Here is a 13914-nt window from a genome sequence, read left to right as displayed (position 1 = left end):
CCTTCCCTGTGTAGGGCCCAAGGCACCCACCTTTCCCAGTTCCCTGAGCAGCAAGATCATGAACCTAGCCTTTTTGACCCTGCATCTGTGTTCTGCACTTTGCAGCAGATAATAAACATGCGGCTTAGGGGTTATGTAATAAAAGGCAGTAAGTTTGCCCAGGAGCAGTAATCCAGCTAATTGGATTGCTATGGGATACTGCTCCTGGGCAGATGAAATGCCTTTTATTACATATGGGGGTTAGAGTGCAACGCTGTCAGGCACACTTTCGTTTATATGCCTTAAATGATGCACAAGCAAGGGGCCATCTGTATGCCACCTCAAACTTACACTGTAAGCAGAACCAACTGTAGACAGTGCTTTACACAGACTAAGGTGCAGCTCTTTGCCCTCCTTTCAAGGAACACGACTTAGGGTACAACATCACTCGCTTGGGAAAAACTTTTCTTGTTAATACCACCTGTATTTATAGGCATTCTGGCTTCTGCCTGGGCAAGCCAATCCCTCTCCAACAGGAAAAATATATTTTTAATCAGAATGAGAGGGTCATATTTATGTTTAAATCTAACCTGGAACTGCAGTTACCCAGTGACTAACTCTGCGAAGTTTAGGGACCCTAAGATTAATAGTTAAAGAACGGCAGCAATTAAAATTTAAACCAATAAAAGTCAATAGGTGAATTGTGATTGGTGGTTCCGCCCACTTTTTCTAACCTTGAGTCGAAGTCACCCAGTGACAAACAGTGGGCACCCTGGCATAAATAGTGTGAGAATGAGAGCATTTTAAATTTAAAGCAAAAAAAATTAAATGGATGAAATCTGATTGGCTGTTAGTGGCCCAACCTACTTTTCCTATTTTTGAACTGCAGTCCCCCAGTGACCAACTTTGCAAATTTTGGGGACTCGAGCATTCATTGTGATGCTGACAGCCTTTTACACTTCACCAAAAAGTAAGTAAAGTAAATATGTGAAATGTTATTGGCTGTTGGTGGCTCCGCCCACTTTTTTCTAACTTTGAATGGCAAATACTCAGTGACTAACTCTGGAAACTTTAACAACCCTGGAATTAATATTTAAATAATGGCATCAGTTTAAATATAAACCAATGAAATCTAATTTGTGGAAATGGATTGGCTGTTGGTGGCTCCTCCCACTTGTTTGGGAACCCTGACATAAATAGTGTGAGCAAAGCAACATTTTAAATATAAACCAAAAAAATTCAATAGGTGAAGTCTGATTGGCTGTTGGTGGCTCCACCCACTTTTTAAAACCTAAAAATGCAGTTCCCTAGTGACCCTGGTGTTATTACTGTGAGAATGGCAGCAGGTTGAATTTCCCACTGAAAATCAATAGGTAAAATCTGATTGGCTGTTGTCGGCTCCACCCACTTTTTCTAACTCTGAACTGCAGTTACCTGGTGACTAGTTCTGCAAAGTTTGGAGACCTTAGTATTAATATTTAAAGAATGGCAGCAGTTTAAATTTAAACATATGAAGTCTATAGGTGAAATCTGATTGGCTGTTGTTGGCCCCACCCACTTTTCTAAACTTGGAACATAGTCAGCTAGTGACAAACTGTGTAAAGTTTGGGGACCCTGACATTAAACATGTGAGAATGGCAGCAGTTAAAATTTTCCCACTGAAAACAATGAAAGAAATGTGATTGACTGTGCAAAGTTTTCGAACTTTGGCATCAAACCAATAAAATTCAATAGGTGAAATCTGATTGGCTGTTGGTGGCCCCACCCACTTTTTCAAAACTAAAACTGTAGTCCTCTAGTGACCAACTGTGAAAAGTTTGGGGACCCCGGTGTTCATTCTGTGAGAATGGCAGCAGGTTGAATTTCCCCATTTAGAGTCAATAGGTAAAATCTGATTGGCTGTTGGTGGCTCCACCCACTTACAAAAATACAAAAAACCTTAAATGCGTGGTCACCCAGTGTCTATGCAAAGTTTGGGAAGCCTGGCAACAAACCAATAAAAATCAATAGGTGAAATCTGATTGGTTGTTGGTGGCTCCGCCCACTTTTCAAAACTAAAATTGCAGTCCCCTAGTGACCAACTGTGAAAAGTTTGGGGACCCTGGTGTTAATTATGTGAGAATGGCAACAGGTTGAATTTCCCCATTTCCCCATTCCCCCATAGGTAAACTTACCTTGAACCACAGTTACCTGGTGCCTAACTTCTGCAAAGTTTGGGGACCCCGGTGTTATTACTGTGAGAATGGCAGCAGGTTGGATTTCTGCCAAGCCAATAGGTAAAATCTAATTGGCTGTTCACATCTCCGCCCACTTTTGGGCATCCAACAATCATCATATTTTCATTCAGGCTGACCCCATGACAGTGTGATTCAAGTTTGGGGAGTGTAGCCTCAAAGCTGTAAGTTTGGCAGCAGTTTCAATTTCCCCATAAAAGTCAATGGGTACAATATGATTGGCTGCTGTTGGCCCCTCCCACTTTGCGGGGTTTTTTTTTTTTTTTTAAAAAGCCTGAATGGTAGTCACCCAGTGACTGACTGTGCAAAGTTTAGAAAATCTGGCATCAAACCAATAAAAATCAATAGGTAAATTTGATTGGCTGTTGGTGGCTCCGCCCACTTTTCAAAACTTAAACTGCAATCCCCTAGTGACCAAGTGTAAAAAGTTTGGGGACCCCGACGTTATTACTGTGAGAATGGCAGCAGGTTGAATTTCCGCCAAATCAATAGGTAAAATCTGATTGGCGGTTCACAGCTCCGCCCACTTTTGGGCATCCAATAATCATCCTATTTTCATTCAGGCTGACCCCATAACTATGTGATTCAAGTTTGGGGAGCGTAGCCTCAAAGCTGTAAGATTGGCAGCACTTTCAATTTCCCCATTAAAGTGCCACAAAAAGACGGGGGGCAGGATCGCTTAGAAAAGCACAAGCAACCTGCTCCGCTATAGGGCGAAGATGTGTGGGGAGTTTGGGTGTTGCACCCCTAAAACTGTAGGAGGAGTAGCGTTTAGAAAATGGGGGGGCGCTAAGAATAAGAAGCGAAAGAATAAGCCAAAGTCGAAGAACAGTATGTGGGGGTTTCAACCCAACACAACTAAATGTTGGTTTCCTTTTCATATGTTTAGGCTTTTATTCCCCCCTCTTCCCATTTTTTTAAAGGAACTCATATTTACATTTCACAGCTAGACCTAAACATACATCACACTACAAACAATACAATCAAAACACTGTTGTCGGAAAATTCTCAATAAAAACGCTACACTTTCATACAAAATATTTCATACAAATTTAGTTTTTGACCCATAATGCACCAGAAAGTTGCATATTCACCCTTTATTGCATTCCAGTTGCATGTGGCACTTGCCTGTGCCGCAATGTGTACAATATTATAAGAAATATAGGACTTTGTTTCTTCCTATGTTATCATATGCTGGAAAGCAGGAAAGATCCACTGCAGAGGGACACAGGCAGAAACGCCCATGTGTAAAAGGCCTTAGTCAGGTACCCTATGCTGCAATCACATCACAGTTGACTGGCCAAAACAGGATTAACTACTGACCTGATATTGTGCATACAGTATATAAGGTCCAGGTTTTTTTGGTCATTCAACTATGCAACATTCTATCTCTCCCAACTTCCAAAAAGGGTTCTGTGCAATACAGATATATATTTGTGTGGCCAAATTGCCATGCAGGGTGATCATCAAGAGATCCCCCAACGAATTAGGTGATGGATTATGTGCTCTACTCACAGATTTTGCTTTGTGTTTTTATATACACAGTTGCAGTTTTCTGCAAACTCACTGGCACAAAGCAGTTTCCTACAAAAGAGAAAACATACCGTCACAGCACCTTAGCGATAAAGGGCAAGCTGACACAGCTGCTGCTCAGTGCATATTAGAATGTACAAGCTGATAATGACAAGAAGTACCACTGAGCACCTGCACCATTACTTTTAAATAAACAATAGCTGTTGTTATATTCAGTTAGCACACTCAGAAATTCAACAAGCACCAAATCAGATAAAGAAATAACAAACATTACATGCAAACTGCAAATTATTTTTAGTAGATTTGTCCTTAACTATGGCTTAAATACAGCTGTTCATATCTGCACTCAGCAATAGCCAACTTATTATTACATTTTCCTGTAGATATGCCAATGCAACTAAACTAAACCATGTGTTTTTTCAAAAGAAATAAATCGACACTCTCTCATTAAAGTAATATCTGCAAGCATTTTGCAGCCATTAAAATCTATATTTGGTATAATTAAAAGGAAAATGTATCCCCAGATGAGTAGGAACAATCCTCCATCTGAAATGTAAGACCGTGTCCATAATTGTGCGCAGAGATCATGCCTTTCTGTTTTGGCTGTGTACACACACATTGACACTCATATAGACATGCACAGAAAGGTAGTAAAAGTACTAAATTAAGTGTTTCACAATCTGTCTTCTCATTCAGGTGCTTTTTTCTTTGGATGGAAAAACCCCAGCAGAGAATACTTCCTGTGTGCCAAGAACCTAAAGGTGTAACAATTAAAAAAAAGTGTCTCATCTTAAGTTGCAACACTAATGACAGGATACAGCTAACGAGTTCCTGCATGGCAGCTATAGTGTGAACCTTGAGCACACAGGCCCATTTTGGTACAGGTCCATTATCTATTATTTTGGTGAGATCCTGATCAGGAAACCCATGATCCAGAAGCTCTCAATTATGTGGTCAATCTCCCACAGACTCCACTTTAATCAAATAATTAACATTTTTATAATTGATTTCCTTTTTTTTGTAGTAATAAGACTAGTAAGATAAAATTCATCTTTGGTGGAGGCCATATATTGCATTTTAATCAAATAATTCACATTTTTAAAAATGATTTCCTTTTTCTCTGTAATAATAAAACAGTACCTTGTACTTGGAGTCAGAATAATTCAAGACGGTTTATTTAATGTTTGAATTATTTTTTAGTAGACAAAGTATGGAGAAATTATGAGCATCCTGGTTAACAGGTCCCATACTATAGTACAGATATGTAACCTATTAGCCGAAATGTTCAGGACATGTTGTTTCCTGGATAAAGGTTTTTTTCTGACATTTGGATCTCCATAATTTAAGTCTACAAAAAAATTGTTTAAACATTAAATAAACCTTATTGAATTATTTTGACTCCAAATACAAGGTACTGTTTTATTATTACAGAGAAAAAGGAACTAATTTTTAAAAATGTGAATTATTTGATTAAAATTGAATATATGGGAGATATGGCCTTTCTGTAATTCAGAGCATTCTGGATAACCGGTTTCTGGATAATGGATGCCTCTAAGAGCATGAGAAAAGACACATATAAAGTGTGTCTGCATTACTATAAACAACCTTACTGTTTCCCTTGCCCTCAGAGGACATAGTGGAAGGCACTCCCGCGCAAGCTTCTGCAGACTAGTCGCTGCGATTTTTAAAAAGTGGGTTCCAGTGACAAGTTGCTCATTTTGTCTGTACAAAGAGAAGAATATAAATCACCAGTAGATAAACCAACGATACTACTTCAAATCGCTTATCACTCTGAAATGCTTTGAGACCCTTTTTTTCGAGTGATTTTACAAAGAAAGCATTGTCATTTAAAACTATTGTAATTTCTAATTGTGGGGAATGACACCTGGATTTGTGGGGAATAGAATTGTTCCGTTGTTGAAATCTTTAGTAATTGCTTGTTAGGAAAACACAAGCTACTTGTCGCTGGAACTTGCTTTTTAAAAATCACAGCGACTAAATCTCCCCATGTGATATTAGCCATATGTAGAAAAGGCACACAAACCTTCAGATGTAAATGTAAATAAGCTTTTGCTTTACAAAAAACACCCACTTCCACAGGCTGAAGGATACCATGATAATTCCAATGAGCTGTTTCCCAAGAAACAGAAACCCCCATCCTCTTTTGAAAAATAGTGGATGGAGCACAGATTATCTGACAAGCAGAGGGACTTTCATTCCCAGAATCCATTACTTCATAATGAAACAAGATAAGGGTGGGGATACATTACAGTGATACTCGGTGGGGGGAGGGGTGGATTGGCAAACATGCACTCTGTTGAATCAGGTGTGTTTGTGTAAAAATCAAATATAGTTCTATTTATAACTGGAGTATAAGATAGTGCTAATAGTCCTTTTCTATGTAAGTCCAACTGAATGAGCTCATGTCAAAATGGGGGTTATATTTTTCCTTTAGGGCAATGACACACAGAGCTACTTGTAGCCATTTACTTGTCGCAGCAACAAAAATAGACAATACTGATAATTGTCTCTAAGGGGCCCATTTACAAAACCTCGATTAAGTATTTATGAGATAAAATTGTATTTTTTCTAACTTATCGAACACGATAACTTCATTAAAATTCCACGAAAAAGGCTTAATTTTTTGCAATGACTACGACCATTTTGGAATTCATTCAAGCTTTGGTATTGTGACTCTCTTTTCGCCAGGTTGGATCTGTTGAGTGCCATTGAGTCCTATGGAAGGCTTCCAAAATCATACATTGAAGGTTTCAAAGCCAGAAAGGTTTTCCTGCCGTTTACGAACGTTTGTATCCAAAAATTTTGTGACTTTCAGAAGGCAATTACAATATTTTCGTACGGCCGATAAAAGCATTTTTGACATTTTAGAACATCAGAAATGATCATGGTTTTCCTTATCGTGATTTTAAGCTGAAAAAATTCGGACTTTAGTGAATGGGCCCCTTAATGTGTTTTAGCAAAGTTAAGAGTGTCATAGCATAAAAATCCACAACTGCCTTTACAGACCATATCAAAGGACTGTAAATAATTCAACAAACTGTCATGGGTGTTGGGAATATCAGAATCCCCAAACAAAAGAAACCCAGCTGCATCAACAAAAAGATACCTTGAGCATTGTATACCATGGGATTAGATCTACAAAGTGATAAATCAATCAAAACTGCTACCATTGACCTGCACTGATTTTTTTAATGCAACTGTACTTATTTATTTGTATTCATTATTATACTTTCTATTTATTTGTTATTGTAATGACCCTCCTGTTTGTTCCAGTGTTGCATACATAAGTAGCACTATATCAGGTATAATCAGGTATTTTGATCACATTATGTGATCATTATATTGAGTGATTTCATTAAACTGTTAGGTATGAATGCAAGACCAAAATATCATTTTTATACTGTGTCCTTCAGCTATTGGTGTATTTAATTATATATTTTTAAACTGTACCCAGTAGATATGTCGAACATGTGTTGCATGTATTTTGGTGCAGTTTTGTATATCCAAAACAAACGCTGTGGGGCAACTGTCAATGTAAAAAGTCAAATTGTAAAATCTGTATTGCATAGAAAACCATTTTTAGACAGGAAGAACTCTTCAGCATGTTTGGTTTTCAAATATATATCCTATCTGTGGGTTACTTTACAGGGGAGCATAAAATGTGTGCTTTTGTTTGCAGGGGCCATGAATTTTGGGAGGATCTGCCTTCACTGTGTTTCTAATGCTACTAAGTATCCCATATATATGTTATGTAATGCAAGCTGTTTAATCACAGTGTTTCTGTGATTCTTATATTAATCTTATCTTAAATTAACAACATTATTCACTGGGGGCTGCCTAGGGCATGCCTGAGAAATACTATGTTGTGGCTCATAAATGTATGAACTGATGGGAAATATCTTACAGAATGGCCTACTAGCACACTGGCTGATTCAGTTATGCTGTTTGTCCAATTTAAAAAAATAAAAAGCATGCCAAGATTAAGAACCCCCTTGCATTTCCTGTTTCCTATGAAAAGAATCTGAAACAATCATAAATAATAAAACACAGTGCACCTGTTCATATTCTTGTCTACTGGTGTTTATCAGTGTTCCATTTTATTTATGATTTTCTTTTTTATATAGTCCTATTTGTGTTCGTTGGTTCTGTTTAACTAGTGCTTGACTACTTCCATAACCAGGAAGTTGGAAATACCCCAGAACTACAAGGAAGCAAATTATATGACCAACCTTAAGCACATACAGTCAAAAGTCTATTCACTAAACGCCTATTTCTTTATTTGAAACATACATCTTTCATATCTAAAAGCAACAAAGCACCTATGATGCTAAATATTCAATTTGTAACATAATGTGCTACTCAAAACTGTGTTGGAAGTCATGTGAACAATAACCCATGGCAACCAATTTGTTCTACCTGCTGGTTCCTAATACTGCCTGAAATTAAGAGGTGGGAAAGCAGAGAGTCGTGAGCTACAAGGGAACCAATTGGATGCCATATAAACCCAAGGGGGTCTGTAAGTTGATTGGGTCTGTAAGGGATATCACAACTGGGCACAAACCGGTGATGCAAGTAAAAGTTATCACTGGTGTTAAAAAGCACATGAGAGTGCACATTATGAAGTAATAACAGTATTACACTATATATATATATTTTTTTCTTCTTTTCCTCATAAGACCTCATCACTAAGTCTAAAGCAGAAAAGGGCACTTTATTGGGTAATTTATTGAACTTTGTTCACTGTTTGGTTTCTACCTTCAGCTAAACTTGCCCAGTGGTGATAAAAGTGTACCATGTTTTTAACAATTCCCAAGCAAATCCGAAAACCACTCTGTTTCGCAATTCTATTGAAGACGCCGGCGTCACCGGCATCACCCAAAATGCACCAGGAAGCGAGTGACTCAGCACTACAAACGCTCAGGACAGCGCAGGTTGGCTCCGCCCACTTTGAACAGACTTAGGACCTACATATCTTACTACCACCGCGCTGCAGAACGTCTACTTTGGCTTCTATATACCACGTGATGATGACGAGCTGTGTCACATGTAGCCGACGTCACCAGAGGCGGAATAGTCGCTAGGAACTAGCAGCTCTGATAACGCGCTGGAAGTCGCAGTGCCGCCGTTGGTGTCCTCTGTATTGGCTGGTTAGAGGTTGTTTCTGTGGGTTACATCTAACCTCATTGGGGTGAACCGGAGCTTGCTAGAAGCGCTGAATTCCGTGCTGTTACGGTCGCTGTTACGGACCACGGCAAAAAGAGAAATTGGAGGCAGCGCAATGAAGACCTTGCCCTACTTCTGCCGGGGCGAGGTGGTCAAGGGTTTCGGTAGAGGCTCCAAGGAGCTCGGCATCCCCACAGGTGAGAGGGGGGGCGGTGAAGGTGACCTAGAGAGCCTTGCGGGGCTCCGTACAGTCAGTGCCGGGGTAACTCGGTGAAAGGGCAGGCGCTGTGTGCCAGTTCCAATATGCACTTTGCCAACATCTAGTTATGTGTCATGACGTCCGTAGTTATTTGGAAATGTAGTAAGAACTGACAAGCAAACTCATTATATCCTTATACTGCCTGCATGGCCCCTCTGCGGCTCCCACATTACACACGTTTCTAGCATTTGTCTTTAATAGAAATGAGTGTTGTGCATCTAAATTCTCTGCAGGATATCTCCTGCCAATGACAGAGGCATATGCACCTCATAATTAATACAATAGTGAAAGATTCGTTTTCCATGACTGACAAACTAACTCATTATATCCTCTGTGTCATCTTTGCCTTGCTGTTTCCTTGGCTGCCTCCAGGGAAAAGGCTGATCTGGCATCTAGTTAAAGAGGATCTCCACCCCAAAAAACTGACTTCATTTTGAATAATGAAAGAAAATAATTATAAGCAGCTTTCCTATATACATTAATATTGCAAAACAGTGGTTTATAAGGGAGTTGTAAATGTAATTCCAGTTTTTGTTCGTCCTGTCTTGTTCTCTGGTTCTGATTCTTGAAACAATATAGCAGTAGTCTGTTCTTGTCCAGCTGTGGTAATCACTGGCTTCTGTTACATTGTTTCAGTAGTGACAACAAAGAGCAAAGAAAATATCCACAAAAACTACTTTTATTAACAATTACATGTACAGGTATGGGATCTGTTATCCACAATGCTCAGGACCTGGGGTTTTCCAGAAAAGGGGTCTTTCCATAATTTGAATCTCCATACCTTAAGCCAGGGGTCCCCAACCTTTCTCACTCATGTGCCACAGTCAAATGTAAAAAGACTTTGAGAGCAACACAAGCATCATAAAAGTGAAGGTGCCAAATAAGGGCTAAGATTGGCTATTAGGCAGCCTCTATGCACACTATCAGCTTACAGGAGGCTTTATTTGGTAGTAAATCTTGTTTTTATTCAACCAAAACTTGCCCCCATGTCAGGAATTCAAAAATAACTACCTGGTTTGGGGGCACTGAGAGCAACATCCAAGGGGTTGGCGAGCAACATGTTGTTCAGGAGCCACAGGTTGGGGATCACTGCCTTAAGTCTACTAAAAATAATTACAAATAAAACATTTTTTTGCCTCCAATAAGGATTAATTAAATCTTAGTTGGGATCAAGTACAAGGTACTGTTTTATTATTCACTTATTCATTTTTAAAAATGTGAATTATTTGGATAACAGGTTTCCGAATAACAGATCCCATACCTGTCCAAATAACTTTGAAACCATAGACATATGTTAATGTTTATTTGAAAGTTGCTTTTAATTTTCCTTCATTATTCAACAAGTGGAGTGAAAGACTGATTTAAATGCAGAATGCCTGAAACCGTAACATTAAAAAAAAAGTGTATCAAAAGAATTAAAATATAATGTGATGTTGCAGTAGGATAAGGCGCCTTCCTATATACGAGCTGCAATTGTTTTTCTTGCCGTTTGTGTGTGTCTATATTCATATATGCATACTATATATAACTACCAAAAGAATCTGCAATATTTATATGGTATTTAACTTTTTTTTTTCTTCTTTCCTATCATCTGCTTACAATAGCTAATTTTGCTGAAAAAATTGTGGACAGGCTTCCTGCTGACATATCTACAGGTATTTACTATGGTTGGGGCCAAGTGGGAAATGGTGAAGTTCACAAGATGGTTATGAGTATTGGCTGGAATCCTTTCTACAAAAACACCAAGAAATCTATGGTAAGATTGTGTTCCTCATCCTTTGTTTTTTTTATTATTTAGGGCTCTGGCACATGGGGAGATTAGTCGCCCACGACAAATCTCCCTGTTCTCGGGCAACTAATCTCCCCGAAATGCCATCCCACTGGCGAAAATGTAAAAATCGCCAGTGGGATGGCATATGCGGCGGCGCGATTTCAGTAAAATCGCAGAAGTTACCTTGAGAGGAAACTTCCGCCATTTCATTGAAATCGTGCCGCCGCGTATGCCATCCCACCGGCGATTTACATTTTTGCCGGTGGGATGGCATTTCGGGGAGATTAGTTGCCCGCGAACAGAAAGATATGTCGCGGGCGACTAATCTCCCCCTGTGCCAGAGCCCTTATAGTGCAAGTACTACAGAGTACCTTCTTCTAGACTTTAAAATAAACAAATACCATTTTTAAAGGGTATTTTTTGCTCTATAATATATCTATAACATTTTGCTCTATCTCTTGCGGTGGAATACTTATCCAACAGATTCAGAGTTGTACATTGGGTGCATCCCTATGGGACAAAACATATTTTTTACACGGTATAACATGAAGACAGGGAGCTCTGCATTTAAAGACATCAAATCATCATGAATACTAATACAAAGCCACCTTGTCACCTTCCATGTTGCTTAATAGTGTAAAGTGCCTTATGACACTTTTTTGTTTGACTATACAGGTTTGACTTGCATAACTCAATCTGCATAGGCACTTCTGTAAATAACCCTTAAGCCAATAAAAGCTGTCTACTTGGTCCTTATGAAAATCAGTCAGATACCGATCAGGAAGGTTTAGGATAAATTGCACCCTATAGCAACAGAGCTGCTGACATTCCAAACTGGTGTGCTTTTGAGCAAAAAGCTAAATAATTAGAGGTCCAGAAGTCAAAAATTGATTTGAGTTCTCCACACAATATATCCCCAATTTTACTACCTTTTAAAAATGTGCAACTTTTTCAAAAATTAAGATGAAAGTTTGCCCTGTTCACCTTTTGCCCTGCCATTATTTGTAATGATTTTTTGGGTCTGTGCCCCACTGCCCAAAAGTAAGGAAACTGTGTCTGTCTTTTGCAAGGTGAAACAAAAGCAGTTTTCATACTTTTTTGGGAGTGGATCAGGAGTCCTTGGCGGTTAGAAAATCTACTTTATTACAATTACTACTGGCTGTTAGGGCAAAGGGGAAAACAGGACAAACTAGCCTTTTTTGTTAAATGGTGCAAAATGTTTTTTCCTGTTTAAGAAAGATTTTGTGTAACTTTTAATTTTCCCTCTTTTTTTTTCTTTGTTTTAAGGAAACGCATATAATTCATGATTATATGAAGGACTTCTATGGAGAAATTCTCAGCATAGTTATTGCTGGCTACATTAGACCAGAAAAAAGTTTTGATTCCCTTGGTAAGTTTTAATGTTGCAATATATGTAGCATACCTTTTCATCATGTTTATTGTTAGAGCCCCAAATCTTGTAACAAAGGCTTGTGAATTTATAAGTTTCAGAAAATATTAAACGTTATCTGGTTGTTCAAAATTTATATAACCAATATAATATAATGACCACAGCATTTAAATTGCCCAATTTGCCATAGGCCTTATGCTACTTCTCCCTGCAGTCAGCAAGCCTTTCCTAGAAAAACACAGGTAGATGTGTGTATAGACACTGCTTATGAGTGAAATAAGGTACGCTATGTTGTTAAATCCTGAGCTGCAGTTAGAGATTTCTTATGTATAATTTAACTACCTTAGTTTAGCTTGCCTACATGTGATTAGAGCACACTGAGCATTTTCACTGCCCCAGGCATAAGGGCAGCCAGTATCAGAAAGATGTGAATAAATTGTATTACCAAGACAAAATCTTTGCTGTAATAAGGCTGCTGTGCTTATTGGCTGCTACAGAAAGGTCAGTGCATAAGGAGCATTATTTTTAGCCCGATCCTTTGTCAGACTTGAGTCTTCTCTGAACCCTACTCTAAAATTTTATATTTTAGTTCTGGTTTTAAAAATAAAATTGGCTGCTAACAAGAATATGAAATTTCCATGTTTCTTGTACAACTAAATAAAAAATAAAGATTTCAATAACTTAATTTAATATTTTATAAGTAACTTAAGGATTTTAAAAATAAATTATGTTTTTGCCATCAGCATGTCGCTATACTAGTAGAGGTATGGCATCCTTTATCTAGAAACCCATTATGCAGGAAACTGTGGATTACATATAGGCCATTTCCCATAGTCCATTATAAGCAAATAATTGCTTCCCTTTTTCTCTAACAATAAAACAGTACCTTTTACTTGATAGTAACTAAGCTGCATGTATCCATATTGGTGATCAAGAAGATCCAAAGAACAGAAAGACCCTACTTAAATGCACTATATATATATACACACACACACACACACACACACACACACACACACACACACACACACACACAAATCTAATTTGTTTTTTTAATTTGTATACACAGATGCATTAATTTCTGCAATTTACAGCGACATCGAAGAAGCCAAGAAACGACTAGAACTACCAGAATACCAAGCCCTTAGAGATCGTTTCTTTTGCAGTACATCAGATAAAATAATGAACGGTCATTGACTACTACCACCTACTGTTCAGTGCTGCACTATAATATTTCCTTGCTCTCTGCCTATTGGTATAATTGTGCGCCAGTCAAAAGTTTAATCCTTGCATACATTAATGGTTATTTATTTTCATTTCATAATTTTGTTATAAATGTTACCTAAAGTTATGTATTTAAATAAAGGGATGTATCTTGCCAGGTCTAGTCACATCAGTGTTAGTGAGTAGCATTAGTTGGCACTTTGTTTCCCTTTTGCTGTTTGTACAGTACTTTTAAAACCACTGTTTCAGCTGCAGCTGTATACTGCAGTGGAATTTGAATGGGAGATGAGAATCTTTGTATATGATTGTTAGGCCCTGGTCACATGGTGCAGTGTTCAGT

General features: G+C 38.3%; 1 protein-coding gene across 1 annotated transcript; it reads left to right on the top strand.

Annotated features, from left to right (window-relative positions):
* The first annotated feature begins 8788 nt into the window (after positions 1-8788).
* Positions 8789-13728, top strand: rfk (riboflavin kinase). Its single transcript, NM_001016959.2, is given in 4 exon segments — positions 8789-9127; positions 10794-10945; positions 12248-12350; positions 13420-13728. Coding segments are annotated over 4 exon segments (465 nt in total). The 5' UTR covers positions 8789-9045; the 3' UTR covers positions 13548-13728.
* Positions 13729-13914: the final 186 nt, after the last annotated feature.

Source organism: Xenopus tropicalis, chromosome 1, assembly GCF_000004195.4.
Source record: "Xenopus tropicalis strain Nigerian chromosome 1, UCB_Xtro_10.0, whole genome shotgun sequence".
Taxonomy (NCBI): Eukaryota; Metazoa; Chordata; class Amphibia; order Anura; family Pipidae; genus Xenopus; species Xenopus tropicalis.
The sequence above is the reverse complement of the archived record's forward strand: the minus strand, read 5'-3'. Positions and strand labels throughout refer to the sequence as shown.